Source organism: Syngnathus floridae, chromosome 7 (genome assembly GCF_059516105.1).
Source record: "Syngnathus floridae isolate MCC-2025c chromosome 7, RoL_Sflo_1.0, whole genome shotgun sequence".
In the NCBI taxonomy this organism is placed as follows: Eukaryota; Metazoa; Chordata; class Actinopteri; order Syngnathiformes; family Syngnathidae; genus Syngnathus; species Syngnathus floridae.
In genome coordinates, this window is record NC_142419.1 from 7,616,725 (window position 1) to 7,637,122 (window position 20,398).

A 20,398-nucleotide genomic window follows, 5' to 3' on the forward strand; every position below is an offset into this window, starting at 1 on the left:
CGGATTACTACCAATAAATGTCCATAAGGGGGCACGCCAGCACGTTGCATAACAAGGAACTTCGACTTGATTACGTTTTTAATCAGTAGTTCGCTTCTGATAACGTGTGAAAAATGTTTTAACAATATATCCTACTTTTGCTTATTATAGCCAGTCTGCTTTTCTTAACTAATATTTCACTTAGTGTATACAGTATATTCTGTTGAAACACGGTAAAAATAACTCCTTAAACAAAACAGACGTCAGTGGGATTAAGAAAAGTGTGACTGACCTGCATCTGAAGAAAATTGTATGAAATTAAATGACTGGCACAAATTTAGATACGGGAATAACAATCCTTTGTAGGGTGCAAAACATGAACTGCTAACAGAAAAACGAACGTTGAACATTAACCATAATTAAAATAAAAACTATCGAGGAGCACCATTTTGCGTTTACATTTACAATGCGTGCAAATAGATTTTCAGTGTTTCAAATAAACGTTTAAAATAGTGCCAAAGGTTGTAGTGCCCCCCCTCCCCTGTCAAGGACGTGCGCGCTCCCGCCTCTCCGTGAACGCGAGCTCCGTGCGCGCCCCCGAGACAAGGCGAATGCGGTAGCCTACGAAAAAACAAGCGAGCGGCGCCGGAGACACTAGAGGGGCGCAGTTTACCTCCAGCTAACAAGATCTCAATTTGGAGCGCACATTTCACGCCCCGCTGGGTTGTGTTGCTGCCGGAGAGTGTTTTGGATATATTCGTGGACAGAGACAATAGGGTAAGTTGGGCTCGTTTACGAAGACGTCCGATGGTCGAAGGAGTGAGGCGTTAGGTGGGGAAAATGACGATGTGGCTGTAATTTTTGCACCTCCTTTTATGCCTCAAAATGGCGGCTAGGCCGCTTGGTCTGAAGCAGCAGGTAGCATATCAGCACTGCACTTTATTTCCATGTACACATGTGCAACATTGGGTTTATTCAAGTATTTGGCCTCAGTGACGAAGTTAAATTTAGCTAATTGAACTCAAGTGTACAATGGCACCCCCGTCTGCGTTCATATAACGAGTGCAGATTGTAGCTAACTTTCTGACTGCAATCATCAGCAGGCTAACGAAGGTAAGGTTCCGATTAACCTTATTGGTTGTTATAGTTCATATTTGGGATATCTTCTAGTGATGTGTGGTTGAAGAAACTCTATGAGTGCTAACGACATGACAACATGTCACTGGGTTGGGCCGGAAGGTTACTGTTGGCATTTGGCGTTGTCATTACGAGAATGGTTAGAATACGATTTGGTGCTGTTTGACACTACGTCATTGCCGCTAAATATAAAATTGACACAGTCGGCACCATTGGTTATTATTCAAATCGGTTCGTCTTCTGCCTGCTCATTAGCTTCACTGCTAAGTCGGATGTTAGCATCGAGGAAGGGCGTCCGTCCAGTAATGGTCGCCCTGAAGGTTGCGTCTGGTTGTGTGAATAATATTTCATGAAATGCAGATTTGCGAACTATATACAGTCGGTGTTTGGGTGTTTGTACACGACAGGGTTGTTTGCCGTCTCACCGGTGGGCGTCGGGCTCAGCTGGAGCTCCTTCGTCATGTGTGGGAGGAAATCAGGGTGGAGCGCATGCAAGTCGATGATGGTCTTCTCGGAATTGCGTATTCCTTCGCCTTGCCCAACTCGGTTTCCCCTTACGTGTTTTTCTAGTCATGATTCCGAGATTGAATCGTTGTTTTTCTTCCCTTTTTCAAATTTTACGAGACCAAAAGATAACATGATTGGATTCTGATGTGTGTTTTAGTATGGTATGGTAATTTCATGAGAATAACCGATATCTATTGGGCTTTGGTTTTCTGTGAAAGGTGGGACCCTCGTTTATGACACTAGATTCTTATGCAGTTTACAAACATACCAAGTCTAATTTCCCTACTGAAATGAATTGAAATGCAATCAATCTGCACCAACTCCCAAATGGTAGAGATATTACACTGTATTGTGAAATACAAATAATACAAAGTAAATGTAACGGTTGATTGCCTCACCCTGTATCCCATTTTGGCTAATTCTGTCTTTAGAGCATGCAATGAAAATTGTGATGATTTGTGACTGTGTACATGCCAAAATAAACAAATAAAATCAACAGACAAAACTGGTTTTCTAAAATGTAATGTAGCTGAAAGTTATACGCACATTGTTGTATTCGTGTGTTGGTGTGTGCCCCTAAGTGGCACGGCCTAGTGAGTGAAGTCAGAAATTAGAGCCAATTGGGTTGGCGCTTAACCACGTGGAGTTCACGTGCAGATTCAGCTTCATGCACCTAGCGAATGTTTTTGTTTTGTATCTGTGTGTCTGACTGTTGGTCACATCAATAAATGGGTAAAAGAGTGCATCGTCGACTCTGACTATTTTGTCACTTGGTTCGAGCGGTGGGCGATTCTGGTTGCAACTGAGTTGTTTCGCTCTGCTTTGCTTTTATAAGTTCAAGACATGTTAGCTATATAATTAATTTGTTAGCCATACTTGCATTTATGTATGCAGTCTTTGTGATATTACAGTCACTGGTTAGATGTTATATCTTGTATTGAACTGTTGATGTGTTTGGATCTTTTGGATCTTGGCATGTCAGTTTGTGTTAGCAGCCCCAGTTGATGCCACTGTTACTTTGTCTAATGCTGTCTGACTTATTGTCACTGTTAGGAAATGAAGGCAGTCTAGATTCCAGATGTTAGGGATGCTTGGTATTGAAAAAGGCTTTAACTGTAGTTCTCTACCAGGTCATGCAAAGATGTCTGCAAGATTAACAGTGAAAATAAAATATGAGTAGTGTCGGTACAGTTGTGCATGTTTTTCCATTCGATGATTTTCATCTTGCAAAAATAGTCATGTGACAAGTTTCCTATTATCCTTTCTTCATGTGCGTTCGTTTGGTTGACGTAACCCTTTGCATTAAGATGGCCCACTCTCTTGAACTGTCCAAGACGAAGTTGTAAGCTCGGTGACGTCAAGTAACAAATATGTGCTCTGTAATGCATCGGGTGTGGCTCAGTCCAGTTGTGACTGAATAGCCGACTGCTGCTTCTTAAAGTGGAACAATGTTATTAATGTTATTAATCTAGAATAGCTTCTCCAAGAAACGCTAACCTTTTGGGTTTAATCAGGAAATGAAATGACACCCCCAGAGCACTTTACACCGTTTTACGACGGTTCCTGCTGCTGCGACACAAAGACAACCGAATCAATAGCGGGAAGAACAAGCAGATTTATGGATGCACATCGATTGCAGATTATTCCCCCTCCACCATCATTTCATTCCCAATTTTTGAGCTCAGCCAATTAAACTGATTGGTTGGTATTTTTTTTCAAGACTGCAAATACAAATGAAAGTGGATTATTGCGCGAACAAAAGAAACCCACAAATTACAAAAACTATGAAAATAATTTTACATTTCTTTTAAATGGCTAGTAGTTTCGCTACTGAAAACATAGAACTACAGGATAATTCAGCATTTTATTAGCATAGAAAGTAAACTTGTAAAACCAAGTGGAAAATGATTTTTTTTGGTCATTCATCTCAAACATTTTTATTTCAACTGTACAATAAATGTCAACAAATGTAGAATAGAAAATAAGACTAACTATTTAAACTACTAAAATTCTACCCCTCAGGAATAATGAATAAGATTTTGACTACAAATGGAATTTTGAAGTTATGATTCTATGAATGATGTGCATGATGAAAAGATTGATACTTCAGTCCAGTGGCTGAACAGCTAGCTAGTAGTGGCTAAACTACTAATGTTTATATAGGCAGGTCAGAAAAATTGCAATCACTTCCTAAAACTGTTCAGTGCTAGTGTTGAGCTATTTTTGTCTTTATGAACCACAGCGGATTTGTTGGGAAACATCCAGAGACCCCGGCACGCTGTAATCAACACTCTATGAGAGATAAGCTGTCATTTGGACCTGTGTCAGATGCTGACATCACAGCTCAATAGTTAACTGGCAGCTACGTCAGTCGCTTTCTGTGGAGCAGGTCCTCTGCAGTGTGCAAGTGTCAGTTATGCATGTTGGGAAGCAAACACATTTCTATGTTTGTTGCTTTAACAATTTAATAGAGAAGGCTGCCAAGCAGTGAAATTATGTCTGCTGCCTTTGTGGTTTTATAGTGTCAAATACATGGAGACTGGTGCTCTGTAATAAACATCCCAAATTTGAATCCATTCTATAGTATTTTTCTCTCTTGCGAACGTTTTGTTGAAATGTGTATTCACAATTAATACATTTAACGTAAGGCAACTATGTGATGCAGCACAAGATGCCTCATTCTGGAAAACAGTCTGATAAAGCATGTGTATGCAAATGAGGGAGTAAGTAATTGCGTAAGGATCTCAAAAAGAAGTAAATTAGCTCTGTTTAGACTTTTGTCTTTTGGTCAGTCGGGGAGATTTAGTCATCGTGGTCCCAGTAGACTAAGAGGCTTAGTGCGGCTCATAGTTGGCCTGCCGTTGGCTGTTTAGTTTGGTATTTTATAAGTCTGGTAGTGCATATATAAATATATATACCCCATTGCATTTAATGTACCTTAGAAAGATCCCTCAACTGACAATATGTTGACCTTGTAACCAGTCAAAGCTGTGCTGTCGCCTCCCTGTGATTTCCCCATTCATCACTCCGCTTGGCAGTTCTTAAGGAGGTGTGATAATGACACAATGACGTTTGGGAATTCGACGAGTGCGCAGCCGTTATTCGGCCCTCTTTGGCCATGACGTTGAGTTTTTTTTCTGTTCTGTCTGCAATCTGTGATGGAAAGTTTGTCGCTCTTTAAATCTGGGTCAACTCTTGGATGTTTGCGCAGGAATTTGTAACCTGGAATTGTATTGATGTTGTGGATGCTTTTGCGAGCATCTAAAAATCCACAGAAAGAGTGATTGAGTTTTGTCGGATGGATGGCTTCATGCCATTTTTCTAATTGATGGGATGTAGTAATATTTTCTGAGTGCTGCTTTGACCTGGTAGAATAAGCAGTTTCCATACATTTTTTTCTGCATTTAAACTGTTACGGGCATTGATGCAGCACTTCTTTGACCTACTATAAATATTTACAGCTCCACCCACTCTCCATGTTATCTGTCATGCATACCTAACGCGCACCTCCATTTCTCCCTTTCAGATGCAGTGTAGACTCGGCTGTTGACTGGTCTGCAGGCTCTCCGCTTCTCTTGTCCCCAGGGGGCCCGATTCCTGCGGTCCCCGCTCTGTCCCCGGGCTGTGTCGGGTCTACACTAACTGACGCTATAGGAGTACACTGCTCATCCTCGCTCGCGTTGCTCGGATCCGCATAGCTCATCTCCCGACTGAGGAGAGCGCTGCAGCTACACCATCTACTAGCAAGCGGTCTCTCCTTGCCCCGCCCACACCATCCTGTCACCATGGTGCTTTCCCAACGGCAACGAGATGAACTGTAAGTGGCCAATACACCTCTGTTTTATGACTCCAATAGTGCAGAGTCTAAATATTGTCCCTTTCCACTTACTGAAGTTCAGGTTGTAATGGTGTCAACCTTGGTTAGCGTTTTGTTTGGATTTGCATGATCAGGATGAGGGCTGAAACTGGTATGCACAAGTAGAGCAGCATGATTATCAGCCCAGAATGCAACTTGAAAAAAAAAAAAAGGTTGTAATAAAGTTTCTTTAAATTGACCAAAGGCTACCATTGCCAAAGCAGAAAGTATGTAAATGACAATGTTGCCATTATTCTTTCCAATTAAGTCCTTTTTGGTGAGGGGTACTCGTATTTCACTTTATACGCCGGTATGCTGCTTAAATCACTCAGTGGTTCTGGTGCCTCCGTGCAGTAGTTGCGCGATTGTTCCTTATTTAAGCAAATTTGGCGCAGTTTAGTGCACGGCTGCTTCCGGGGCTGTGTGGTATTGAGGTTCAATGATATTGATGTTTTGCAGTCTGACACTATGAACAAAAAGACAATACAGTTTATATCAGTATAAATTTGTGTTACAATTGAGATACTGAATTGGGTTTTGCTAAAAAGCAGTGGGAGGGAACTGAGTGTCTTCCATTTTGCTGTAGTGCACTGCTTCACTTCCTGTACAAGCCTAGCCTCGGGCTCCCTGCAAAGACATTACTAACCAATCAGAAGAGAAGGAGGTAAACATTTGAGCAGTACTTTTATTGTAATCAATTTACATTTGATGCGCTTAGGAAACTGTCTTTGCCTGTTGCCTTTTCCTGAAAATGCAGTTCTGAGCAAAAACCAGGAAAAACATTTCTCTGCTCCTTTGGCTCAGCTCTCGCCTGGCAAGCCACACCCACTAAGAAAGTGGGTCTTGAGAGCGCATTATTCACCACGGCTGGGACTCGGTTCAAAACGAACGGTCCAATCAAATTTGTCTACTTGCTGAGACGTATCCTTCATGTATAGTCCATCTTTATCATAATGGTGCCTGGGAGACATGATAATGTGATGGGTCATTTGGTTGGAGGTGGGTTGAGTCGTGAACATTTTTATTAATAATATTGATAATTGTTATCATTCAGCTGATGTTTGAGTATCACATTGCAATATATCCTAATTATTTTATACAACTCTTTTTGTCCCCTTGGAAAAACAGACACTTTTAAAAATGCAATCTTTTTCATCTGATTCCGCTCTGATAAAAGTTACGTGATCGGCTCTGCTTTCAGATCACGTTAGTTAGTGCATCATGACGATCATAACATTCTGTCTTTTCTCTGCTCTTTAAGATGATTTAAAAGCATTAATTTGGGTATCTGTCTTCCAGTACGATTGCCGAATGCATCCACTTAACTTGTGTAATACATAACAAGGCAGCTAACATTCCCAACAATGTTTCTATGTTTTTAGATTAGTGCTGTGGGCGGGGCCTGTTGGTATGGGGAGCTCGTCTGGAATGCTAAGCTTTCATTAGCTCTGTACTAGTTAGAGGAAGATTCCAAGACCCCCCCCCCAGCCAAAACCCCTCTTTTCCCAGTCTGTGGGCCAATAGCCCACAGGAAACGGGTGTCTTCAAGCATCAGATGCATTCCTATTCTGGTGATGAATTGCTGTTTGTCTCAGTGACTTAGACAAACCTCCAACCCATAGATTTTGTTCTTAAACAAAGTGATGTCAGAACCACAGTAGCAAATTTGCTGGCTAAAACAAGACACTTGCGTAACTCTGGTTTGTTAAAAATGGTCACTTAGGATTGGCAACTGTGTCCGGTCTATTAAACCATCTGATCATCTTGCAGGACAAGAATAGCTTACTTGCCATCAAATTTTAGGGTTTTCCATTTGATTATTTTATATTCTGACAGTTTTTTTCATTTTTATAACACATTTACTGTAATAATGACTTTTTTCTTTAAATTATCAACAGTGACAGACTCCAGCACGATCCGACTTGCGTACAAATTCAGGTTACTTTGTCGCCATAGGAACTGAGCTCAGTTATAAACAGAGCACCTCTGTAATTGTAATGTGTTGAGTTTTGGGTACTTTAGGTTCATTGGCTGAGGATAAATATTTATATTTTAAATATTATTTTTCTAATAAGTTGCTATTTTGGCATCAACAGTCAGCTGTGTGATTCTGTACTCTCTTGACAACAATCTTTTTTTTTTTTTAATGCATAACCAATGAAAAGCACATTTGTGTGTCTTTACAGGGTCAGGGGACTCACTGCCCCAAGCATGTTTTAAAAATAGCTGAAGAACACAAACATGCTACTCCCCTTAAAGACCTGGCGGGCACCCGTGTGCTTTATTTTTTTTTTTAAATTTCTCCTCACTGAACAAAGAATATGCCCATGGCCATCTTCCACACTGCGTACATTTGTGTATGTCATCCTCTGGCTGTGATCGCTTGATTGAATACGCAAGTAATAGTCGACCATTAACCTGTGCTAAAGCGTTAAGGAATCCATACTTGTAAATATTTGTATGAAAAACACTCGGAGGCAATTGAAATAAAACAGTAAATACTGGGAACTGAGCAATCCTTGTGCAAAGAATTCTTACCCTGCATGCATTTTCTAATGCAGTATATGTGAGGACCATTGCAAACCAAGGACCTGAATGTATTTTTTTTTCAGTGAAATGCGCTTTTAACTGTCATCAAATGACCTGTTTATATGCCAACCATATTTGTAACGGACAAAAGTAAGGAGCTTGTAATTGCTTGTTATCCAGGCTCCTAGCCACACTTGCATGAATACAGTGAAGATGGGGATTGGAACTAGTTGAGCACAAAACACTCCCAGATCTCACACTCTACACTACCTCTTGACTGCATTCCATCAGTGCAGCAGTTTGCTGTCAAAAACACTGGCGGAGGAGACAAAAGGACATTGTACCAGTAATAGAATTGACTTTGTAAATATTGAAACTTATTTACAAATATATTGACAGAGAGCAACGGCCTTGTCTTTAATGAGATGTGAGCTGGCAGGTAATGTGACAACCAGTATAGCCTGTGAAAGTGATACTGATATTGTCAGAGACCAGCATGACGTCATGTTAACTGATATTTATTTAATTTTTTGAATGCCCTCTTCATTGATTTTTGTAGTAGAAAATTAGGAGGAAATGAAGTCATCTGCAGGCTGGAAGGATGGCTGAGTCATCTCTCCTGGATGACATCATCTTGCTATCTGCTAATTACCATAGAAACCAGCCAGTTTGCTCTCATTCTTTTTTTACATTGCTTAAATAGTTATTTACTTGGGGTTTTGAGCATGTCTGTGTGGTTAGAAAAAAAAAAAAGATCTGCGTGTCCACTATTCAAAACCACCATCACCTCACTATAGATGGAAAATGTGCTAAACCCGTTGTTTTTATGGACAGACTTGAGCAACTTTCAATTTTGCATGATTTGAAATTCAAGTACTTACAATTAAGTCATTGTAGTTTTTCAAGTCTTCTTGCAGCATTCCATTGATCCTTTCAGTTGACGTTGAGACAGACAGCAACAGTTTGGACACACCCTCTCGTGTCACACCCCACCACATCAAATAACTCTGCGTTTTAGCTTCCCTCACCTCGCACTGCTGTTTCTCAGATGTATACGCTCACAAGCCGGCCCTCTTTTAGTGTTTGAAGTGGGCAGCCTGTCAGGAGTGTAGATAACCTAGTGCTAACCTTGAACTCTAATGAGAGCCCTCCTCTTGTTGTCATGGGCATTCAGGTGGGCAGAAGGTGAGGTGCATGCAGCACAGACTGCGCTGACAGATTGCAATTCCCTCCCCCTTCATACTGGCACCATCAAGTATTTTCTCCCATACAGCTTGTCTGGCTTTTCTTGGCTTTAGATGTACGGCTTGTGGTGTATAAATATAATAATTACAGAATGAATGTGTGGAGGAGGTGCAGATTAGATTTTTTTGCCATGATCATTTTCACTGGTACTATAGAAATATTTGGACAGTGAAAGCTAAAAATATATTTTCCTAATCAAATTGTGTATAGATTTCATTGAAGATTTTTTTTTTTTATTCATAATAACCCATAATAATGACCAGGCATTAGTGACTCATATGGGCTTGAAAATATCTTGCTGAGGGTAGTTCACTTCTGAGTGCAAGTGGTATTATGGAGTGAGTCACTCACTCTACTCAATTTCATTATGCAGAATCGAGACGAACTTGGTCACAAGCTACATTCTTTTTAAACATGCCCTGAAACAACTCGATCAAAAATAAAAAAAAATAAAAAATAAAAAAATAGCTCAAGGTCGACTCAACTATTGGCTCCCACTTCAGTAGTCGCAGTGCCTTGTCCTCTTGAATAAATCATGATCACATCTCAAATGCCGTCTCAGAAAGTAGCTAATCAGTAGAGAGCCCACATGGTATCTGTAAAGCTGAGTTTAATACTGAAGTTTATACACTCCTTGCTAGGTTAAATATCACTTCCCAGCTTGACCCTGACCAGAATTTAGTTGACACATTTCAACTCTTTTAACTCCTTCTTTCAGCTTTCTTATTAAACGTCTTGTTTTGTGATGAACTGGATGGAATCGTCATAACCAAAAGCCTGATTACCTCAAATATGTTTTCTGGCTTTATTCTGTGTGTTTTGGATAGTGGTGTGACGAACACTGGGATCTCAATTACCCCCCCCCCCCCCCCCCCCCCCCCAATTCACCCTCCATATTGCAGTGATTCATTCTGTGGTGTGTTATTTGCCCACAGCCACAGAACAGGAGGTCATTATAGACAGCAGACAGATGTGATATCCATTGTGCTGGCTAGGTTGTCAGTCATACATATGGTGTCCGAATTGTACGACACATAAGGCTGATTTGTATACATTAAATGTTATTCTAATACATAGTTGAGACAATACATTTAGGTGTATACATATACATACCTATTTTGAAATACTTTTAGGTGTATACATTATACATACCAATTTTGCTACACTCATTAGACTTAAGGCCTTATCTTGGTTATGGTGATCATTGGTTTAATTATGGATCCTCTTTGTATGTTCCAGAAATCGAGCCATAGCTGACTATCTGCGTTCCAATGGATATGAAGGAGCATATTCCACGTTCAAGAAGGAGGCAGAATTAGACATGGTAAGTAGAATTTACACTGATCAGGATCGCATCAGCTGATTGTTTTATGGCCAGTTTGTGATCAGCTGTAATGTCTTTAGCTCGCCGATCATTGATCCAATTTAAAAATGCCCTTTTGACAACCTTTTCGGTGGTTATTTTGCTTTTTCTTTAAAAAGTTTAGTTTTTACTGGGAGGGGGGTTTATATATATATAATTTTTTTCCCCCGCAAAAATTAATTAAGATCCACCCCAAGCATGGGCTGCCAGTCGCCCATCCCTGGTCTAAATACTTAAAGACATTGGTTTAATGTAATCTGCAAAAAAAAGGTCATCTTATCACATCGTTTTCACCCTTCCCCCCCTAACTTCTTATAGCATCTTCTCGTTTCACCTTACCTTCACATTTCACCTCACCTCTTTCTTTTGTGCCTTTATTCATTCCTCTGGCAGACGTTTTCTGAGTGGGAGAAGGTTTAATAATGGATGAGGATGAGGCACGGGGGGGGGGGTAACCACGTACTCTTGGGGTTTTATAGCTATAGCCAAAACAAACCTTTGGAAGCCAATATGATATCGGGACAAATCTTCCTTGAATATATTGCATTTATCAGTTGAAATTTACCTGCCTGTTAAATATAGCTAGTTGTGTTTCACTGAATAGAATGTTTTTGCCATGGCTCTTGTGACTGTCTCTGTGGTTTAGCAGGTTTTAATTGCAAAAATAATTTAAATGTGACCAGAACCAATTACTCTGTAGTTACATGAGAGAAAATATAGATATACACATACACTTAGATATTTGGCTCCATAATACCCACTGGTAATAAATTGGCAGCCTGCAGTGTAGTCTGGCACATTTTGTCACTCTCGTGTAGGTTGTTAGCATCCAGGCAGATGGCCGGTTAGATGATAGCAGGCTTGTTTAAAAAAAAAAAAAAAAAAATCAAAAAAACACTAATGCATAAATGTCGTTTCCTTCAAAAGTCTTGTATATTCCTCTAACATGGCACGGTGCCTTGAGGCTCCTGGTAACTGTGAAAGCCTCATTGGCGGCCCCGCAACGGTGTGAGGGTGGCGATTGTTGAAATTCACAACTAGCTCCTCAGCCTTGCCATTACACAAAAGCAGAAATTCTAAAGTAGCGGAGGGATGCAACCACCACCGATATTCAATGCTGATGTTTGCAGTGACGAGAGAGACATAATAAAGGAGACTCAAACGAGGGAAATAGCGAGGAACGCTAATGCAAAAGAAGGCAAACAACTAAATTCTAAGATTTTAAATGTTTATTTTCATTATATTCAAGAATTCAAATCAATAAAATGCATACCATTAAGTTGCCGACCAAAATGATTAATTTATTAATAGCAGATTTTGAAGAAATTATCATTTTGCAGTTAAAGACTGTACATGCATTCTTTTGTTTTTCTAAGCAACTCTGAAAGGAGTTGCCAACATATCCTGCACACCTTCCTCAGTTTAGCAGTTGGGTAGCTATTGTGGGAAGGGTCAAGACGTGTGTGCGTGTGCGTGTGTGTGTGTATTTGTAGTGTGGATGTTGTACAGTAGCATGCTTGCGTCGGAACCAAGCGTAAGTAATTGTTTTCTTTCATACAAGACATCTTCTCGGCTTGCCACCCTAGCTGGTCCATTCTCACTGGCCTTTTTTGATTCTGCTGATTCTTCAACTTGTTGCCTTTTTGCATCCAACCCCCACCCTTGCTCTTCGCAGAATGAAGAATTGGACAAGAAGTATGCTGGCCTTTTGGAAAAAAAATGGACTTCAGTCATCAGATTACAAAAGAAGGTTTGTTTTTTTTTGCCACTTTCGCAGGAGGCTTGTGGGGAATGCAGTCTTGTGAATTGTTTGTGACATCACCCATGGAGCCACTTTACTTTTACTGTGTATTTATAATAATCTCTTTAGAATACTAACTTACTGACATTGCTAAAGGTTTTTAAGAATATTGAAACTCCCCTACCTTTAGTTTGGTTCAATAAACCTCCATCTGCTAACATACTTACTTGGTCTGGGCAGGTTATGGAACTTGAATCTAAACTGAACGAAGCAAAGGAGGAAATCACCCTGGGTGGACCAGTTAGTCAAAAGCGAGACCCTAAAGAGTGGGTTCCACGTCCTCCAGAAAAGTATGCGCTGAGTGGCCACCGCAGTCCTGTTACCAGAGTCATCTTCCACCCAGTCTTCAGTGTGATGGTGTCTGCTTCAGAGGATGCAACAATAAAGGTTTGTGTGGCTGAAAGGCACATTTTCCCCCCCTGTATTGTGTATTTTCAATTAGTCACAATATTAAAACCTAAAAATAGGCTCACTCAAATATATTTTATTATTAAGATATGGTTGATTGTTTTTAAGTATTGATGGTAAATGTTTGCTTGAAACTACCATTTAGATAGTTTGCGAATGTTGTTTCTTTCCAACCCAGCGGCGCCTGGAAAATGGACTTTAAACCGATGATGATGTTTCTTTCAATTCCTCTTCCATGATGTTGTAGTCCTCAAATCAGTTTGCTTCTCGAAGGCGTTGTTATGGGCGCACCTGAGATTGCACCAGCATTATCTTTGTGTGCCCAGAATCAAAGTACAAACTCTCAATTCCAATAGTCTATTAAGCTGTTTGTTCTTTATAAATTATTCATCAAGCACATGTTCATCTTTCCCTTTCCACTAGCCACCACGGTTTGCTCCCAGTGCAACCACTCCCCTTGGCACAATGCCACATTTCTATTCCTCATAAGCAGCATCTGTGCCACCAAGCCCAACCACCATCGGCGGAGCAAGGCTCTGAGCCCAAATCTTACATTTTGCTCCACCCTCCTGCTGTTGCTCTTTAGCTGCTTTCTTCTTTCTCTCTGTCTTTCTCCTGGCCTGCACTTATTTGGTGCCCTACTTTTTCTACCTCTCACCAGCCCTGTTGAATTTTTAATTGAATAGACCTTGCATGCTTCAGATTGTTTTGACAAGTCAAACAAGCCAAAATAGCTTTTTAGTCTGAAAAGTAAAACTGAATAGACATTATGTGCAACTGCTTTTTGTAATGTTTTTGTCCAAAGTTAATTAAAGGAGGAGGCTACTATGCAAGGTGCCACCCAACTCATCATGAGTATAAAATAAAATAGATAAATAAAAAAAGAGTCAGTGATAATGCTAAATGTGTCCGTATAGCATAGAGTTACAGGTTGCTGTAAAGGCTTATTTGCTCAAGATGCTGATGAAATGCGTAATGTGCTGATCAAGCGAATCTCCGAACACATTAACTCGGCTGATCTCTCCCCCTGTGCATTTTGTACCTCACAACCATCTGGCACATTTAGCCCCTCTAGAAAGGGACGGTGGGGTCTCCCATTACCGTCTGGACAAAATCCCCCAACCAAAGCAGTGAGGCGAGGAGTGTTTGTTTCTCTGTGACCGTCTGCTTGAAAACCAAACATGAGCAGCTTTCTTGGGTTTAAATCTGCTTCCTCCCATAATTACTGATTCTGTCTGTGCTCCATATTTGTGCAGTCATTAAAACCTTCAGGAGTACTTACAAAAGGTCTTGACCATGGAAAGAGACTATTAGAAATCCACAGTCTTAGTCTAACTTGTTGGAGCATTTTATGAGATCTGTCAAGGCTGTTCTCTTTTGTCATCTGTTGTGTTTAGCGTTGCGAAAGTGTGGAATATTCATGGAACGTTTCTGAGGACTGCACATGAAGAGACATAATGAACAGAAGCTTGTATTCTGTGATCCAATTTGCTTGTGTGCTCTTTAGGTGTGGGACTATGAGACCGGAGACTTTGAACGCACACTTAAGGGCCACACAGATTCCGTGCAGGACATCTCTTTTGATCAGACTGGAAAACTACTTGCATCTTGCTCTGCCGACATGACTATCAAGCTGTGGGATTTCCAAGGTTTTGAGTGCATCAGGACTATGCATGGTAGGTTTTCTAACGGCAACATTTTATGTAATAAATAAATAAATAAATAAATAAATAAATAAATAAATAAATAAATAAATAAATAAATAAATAAATAAATAAATAACACTTAGAATGAATGAAAAAGAGAAAAGGAACATTTGGAACATAGTTTAGATTTCCTGACAGCAACAAATTCGAGCTGACCCTAAAAATGTAATGAAATTACATTGAGCAGTTTCTATGGTACATTATGCATACAGTATACTAAACTGGAGGAGATCCTCATTATGTAACGTGTCTGTTAAAATATTGTTTTATTTAGACTGGTCTTAATTGGCTATACTTTGTCAGGGAGGTGGATGAGAGCTACTTAAAATCTTCCTCAAGCTCACTGTACAAAATCAGTCTGCAGAGAGAACTTTTGATTAAATTGAGGCTTCACATTTTCCCCTCTATTACTCCTTAGGCCACCTTTTTATTCACTTTCAGTTCACCCTTCTTAAAACCCTCATGCTTTTTCATTAACTTAACAAAATGTGACGCCAAGCTGTTCATGTAGATAAGTGTTGAATGAGTCAATTGTTTAATGATCCTCCTACGCTATGTCCTGCATCACACGATACTAGTGTGACGTATGCCTGATACACACATTTATGGCTATTATTTATGTCTGTTGAGCGGGTCAAATCAGGTCTAACAACTTGGTAATCAACCCAATTTTGTATCCACTGTGAAACTGTGTGAAAGCCCAGCTCACTGCTTGAATATTATAGTCAGCACATTGTGCCCAAAAAAGCAAATCATTTTGTCCTTTTGGTGGTTTTACACTTGCATCACCAAAATCTGACCCTGATTTTCCTCCCCCTTGTAATCTCTAAAGTTTCCAACTCTGTTCTTTTAGGACATGACCACAATGTGTCATCAGTAGCCATTATGCCCAATGGAGATCACATAATTTCTGCCTCAAGGGACAAAACTATGAAGATGTGGGAGGTGGCAACTGGGTAAGATCTTTTGATTCAGAATTATTTTTAAAAGTCTTGAAGTATTTATTTGCCTAGGTGTCATATTTATTGGGTGGTAATTCATCTCTAAATTTGTTTCCACACAAGTTACTGTGTGAAGACCTTCACTGGCCACAGGGAGTGGGTGCGCATGGTGCGACCCAACCAGGATGGCACTTTGGTTGCCAGCTGCTCCAATGATCAGACGGTGCGCGTTTGGGTTGTAGCCAACAAAGAGTGCAAAGCTGAACTGCGGGAGCATGAGCATGTGGTGGAGTGCATTTCGTGGGCGCCAGAGAGCGCTTATCCCACCATACTTGATGCCACTGGTTCTGAGGTGAGGGACGACTTGGATTTTAACCAGCAGTCCGGATTAGCGTATGGAAAAAGACTAACCAACTGTGGAGTTGATATTTGCACAACATTTCGCTTGACAGCCTTATCCTTGTTTCTTGATTTAAAAGCAAGTTCACCTGGTAAGATGACGTCAAGTATTTGCTAATTTTAAGTCATTGTAGTCTTTGCTCAGACAAGCCTGTACGTTTTGAATCTCGTCCAACTGGAGGGTCCTCAATTTGTCTCCCCTTGGAATTGACATTTTCTACGGTTATTGAATGGTCATTAAATTGTTTACTTTAAAATAACAAAGAAAAACAAAAATACTTGTTGAAAAATAACTCATAATCTTTTACTTAGTCAACATATTAGTCAACATATAAGTTTTCCTTTCGTGCGTCTATTTGACCAAAACCTGTCCTGCAGTAATTTTGCTACATTGATTTATTTAATTTTTATTATTTTTTATAATGTTTTGTCCAACCAGAGCAAGAAGAGTGGTAAATCAGGCCCTTTCCTGCTGTCTGGCTCCAGAGACAAAACTGTCAAGATGTGGGATGTTAGCATAGGCATGTGCCTTATGACACTGGTAAGGTCTATTTCAAGTGTGTGAATGTCTTTTCTTTTCAGTGCGGAAATCAATTTGCTTCATTTATAAATTCTGTACCACAGGTCGGCCATGACAACTGGGTGCGTGGCCTCCTTTTCCACCCGGGAGGCAAGTTTATTGTGACCTGTGCAGATGACAAGACTTTAAGGATCTGGGACTACAAGAACAAGCGCTGCATGAAAACCCTGAGTGCCCATGATCACTTTGTTACCTCTTTGGGTAAGCAGACCTCCTGTCCTCTTATCCCCTGCTATTATCTCTTCAGCTGCTGTCCCTGCCACTAGCTTATATACCCTCCTGCTTCCACGGCGATTCCTTGTAAACAAGACCATTATCTCCTTTGCTGGTCTTGAGTGTCCTGAGGGGTGCCACCAGTGAGCCATTCACCTCCCTTTTTCACTTCTGCTTATTGATATAGCTCAGTAATTCCCTTGAGGACTATCTCAGCCAATTATTTGGGCAAGCTGGTTGCCATTTTTCTTTTAAAACTCTTCTACAAACAGCAAGCGCTGTGAGCTGTTGAACATTTTGCAAAAGCTTCTTTGTTATTGTCATTTGTGCTTGCAACAAAACTTGTTTTTGATTTCTATAATCAATAGTGGTACAGTATCTTAGTGCGTTCCACTCTAAATGGAGCTGTGTCCCAAATAAGGGTCGGTACTCAAGTACACTTTCTCACCTCGATAGTACTTAGCCAAACAAATGGACTGGGTGTATGTACAAGTATGATGACTGTGCAAACTTGTATAGGCAGCAATTACTTTCACCTTCAACTGCACAGCCGAACCAAAAGGAAAGGACACGTGAACAGAAACGGCGCATGTGAGACAGATACACATATTGTATAATTACACAGAAGTAATAATTCTCAGCGGGCTGAACAGTTGCCCTAAACATGTCTGGCTCCACCCTTAGGCAAGTGTTTGTACCAGTAAAGGACTCCCTTTCAAGTGAACGTCTGGTGCTTGACAACTGTTTAAGGAACGAACAAAAACCGTTTCTCATGTGTTGCACTGTGCGTTATTAATTGACCATAACTTTAGCATTAATTACATATGATTGTTTCACGTTAATGACATGTAATGAATGCACTTAGGTTTTGTTCTGATCTTTGTTCATTTCAGATTTCCACAAGACTGCTCCTTACGTGGTCACTGGGAGTGTAGATCAGACGGTAAAAGTGTGGGAGTGCCGCTGAATAGGACCTCCAAAGATTGGACCAGCACCCCGACTACCCAGATGGTCTTCTGGATCCTGCCCCCCCCAAACCCCCCCTCCCTCACCCTGTCATTCTCCCCACCCCCAACCCCCCTCTCACCTAAGCTAAACTTCACCCGCACATCTTCATCTCCTTCGGCTGCACCTGCCACCATGGTTACTTACTCATTGCGCTCTCTGGTCTAATAATCTCTGCCCCTCTATGTAAATTATTCCTGGATGTAGATCAAGCTATTAAATGTTACACAAAAAAAGTATTCTTGCATGGTAATCAAAACTTGTATACTGTAAATTTGCATAACGTCTAGAAGTACCATAGGTTTAACACAGGGCTGGCCGTCTGTCACGCAGCCTTACTGACCAACCGAAGGCAGATGTTTTTGATGTAGGGCACTAAAAAATAATTTAAGAAATGACAGTGTCTTTATGTGTAAGATTACTTTTGGCTATTTTTTTTTTTTTTTTTAAGAACTTTTGTCTCCCTCTTTCTCGCTCTCCTTTCCTGTCCTAGTCTGATGGCACCTAGCTTGGTAAAACCTTTGAGCGATCAGGCAGAAAAAGCGTAGATGGTGATACTGTCTGTCGGCCTTTGTTATTAAATAATCTGTAGCTTTATACCATCACTTCTCAAATGTGCATACCATTTCTCTTCATGTGGAGCTTGCTCATATTTTAATGGTTGTATATACCAATCTTGCAAACTGTTGTCCTTGGACCTCGGGGTGGGGAGCTTTGACTCTTGTCATATGAACAAATATTAGGCTTTAGTTGAAACATCCCATTAAGTACAGCACTGAGCTATTCGTTAAAGTTTAGTGGAGGCTGTCGGTGTGCGTGCCTGAGTGGAGATCAGGGATTACGCCAATTTCTAATCTTCAGCACTTGATAATAATGATATTGCCTCCTTTGCGTTTTCTCTGACCTTCCCTTTGCCCCTCAACTCCCAGCCATTTTGCCCTACCACCGTAGGGTATTTGTGTAATATAGGAAGGATGTATAGACTAACGATACTTAGTTGTCGCTTGGCGCGTCTAAAGACTACAAACATGAACCTTCTCTTGCAAAAAGAGGAAAGGAAAAAACATGACAAGTCGATGTGCTCTCCCAAGTTTGATATTTGGGATATGCAATGATATCTTAATTTCTGAGGGGTGAAAAGCATGTTCTGCTCAATAAAAATAAGTTGAATCGGTTTTCTGTGAAAATATGAACTGTAAATTTAGCTAGTTAAGCCATTTGGCAGTTTTGTAATGTTGTGGTGAAAGATGAGCTGAATAGAAGTGGGGGTAGTTTTGGACTGTGGAGAAAGTGTTAGCAGCGAACATGCTAAGTCACGTTCAAGCTTCATATGTTCTCTGTAATATGAGCATCTTTATTGAGCAGCCCCACAAACCACTTGACGTGTTTCTGAGTGGCATTCTTCTCAAGGTTAATTTTAACTGGGAAGAATGTCTGATAGATTGGGATTAAAAAAAAAATCCACCAATCATTCCTTTCCCACTTGTAGGACATGAAATGAAACATCAACCGAACAGTGTTGGTTCATTAGTCTTGCGCATCCCCGTTTACGCTAAATCTTCAACTCTATTGTTCAAAGACGAATTCACTGTTGATAAGTGCATAAACCTATAATTTTCCAATTGCAGTTCTCCATTGCTTCAATAAACTCATTAGCTTCTTTGCTACATTTTTTTCTTTTCACGTGTGTACTGGATGTGGTGCTCTGCTGCTGAAGCTCCTCATGGTGTAAAATGTGACCTGTTGATATACGGTATAGCGCTGCTGCACGGTAATCTACATCAGGGGCTGAAGTGGTCTTAACACATTAAGGTACATAGTGGCTTAACAGTGACAGCGGCATGACAGGTGTTGAGAAAAGGATGCTCAGTATGTCTAGACCACTCAATCCCTCTTGTAGAATGGACTGATTTATTGTGAGTGTGGCTCTTCCCCCCCCCCCTCCTACCTTTTTTCCCCAAGGGGGTTTCTACACTTTCAAACATTTCGTCAGACCAGGTTGATCCAAAGGAGAAACCTCTTTTAGGGAATGTTACAGCTATCCCTTAGGTATCTTCCGCCTGACTTTGTAGTAGAAAATTTGGAATGATAATGGCAAAGTATTGTGTTCAAGCTGATACCAAAAAATGTCTTCATTCTGGTTTAGCCAAGAAACCAGCCTTTAGTCCATTTAGTCCATTATTGCCACCAATTTTAGAAAATATGCTCTCACCCTCAGGGCCACACTATGACATGTCAGGCCTTAGACTATTCCTCCAGTGATTTTAAATTAAAGATGTAAAATAGAAGATTGATGACATTTGGGGGGCTCTTTTTCTAATTTATGGATCACAGCTACTGTGTTGTATGCAAGTGTTTCTCCTTTCCCAAGCAATTATTTTGCTCTCTGGTCTGGCTTGAGTGGCCTGACTTGAGTTTTTGCTGTCTGTGTGTCATTTCTGCCTCAAGTCAACCAGTCCTCTCTAACATGCGTGTGAACCTCATTGAGGGCTTCAGACTGCACAACAAGCTCTTACTTGAGAGTTCATGATGTTTTCACCACTATGGTCTCACTCTTCACGCTACAAACTGTTAACAATATACCTGGATGTCAATTATTGTTTGCAATATAATAAAAACAAATCTGCATATTTGAGCAAATGTGTGTTTTCTTGGATATGCTTTCATTTCACAAGTTGGTTCTCAAAATACGTCATTACTTGGTGAAGGAAAGAGTTGCGTATTTGACG

At 40.5% G+C, this 20,398-nt stretch overlaps 1 protein-coding gene and 1 long non-coding RNA gene across 3 annotated transcripts; both read left to right on the forward strand.

The window, feature by feature from the left end:
* The first annotated feature begins 544 nt into the window (after positions 1-544).
* On the forward strand, positions 545-20,309 carry LOC148394987 (lissencephaly-1 homolog A-like). Of its 2 annotated transcripts, none has more exons than XM_088380607.1 (11): positions 545-756; positions 5,150-5,440; positions 10,493-10,577; positions 12,292-12,366; positions 12,598-12,804; positions 14,333-14,501; positions 15,385-15,487; positions 15,596-15,824; positions 16,311-16,412; positions 16,496-16,652; positions 17,558-20,309. In XM_088380607.1, exons 2-11 carry the CDS (start codon positions 5,409-5,411, stop codon positions 17,629-17,631), a joined length of 1,233 nt encoding a protein of 410 aa, XP_088236733.1. In that variant the 5' UTR covers positions 545-756; positions 5,150-5,408; the 3' UTR covers positions 17,632-20,309. The 2 variants fall into 2 exon arrangements, with proteins under 2 accessions (XP_088236733.1, XP_088236735.1); XM_088380609.1 differs by lacking the exon at positions 545-756 and adding an exon at positions 941-1,092.
* On the forward strand, positions 5,453-7,995 carry LOC148394988 (uncharacterized). Its single transcript, XR_015859397.1, has 2 exons — positions 5,453-6,143; positions 7,666-7,995. It is a non-coding gene; the product is annotated as an uncharacterized LOC148394988 (long non-coding RNA).
* Positions 20,310-20,398: the final 89 nt, after the last annotated feature.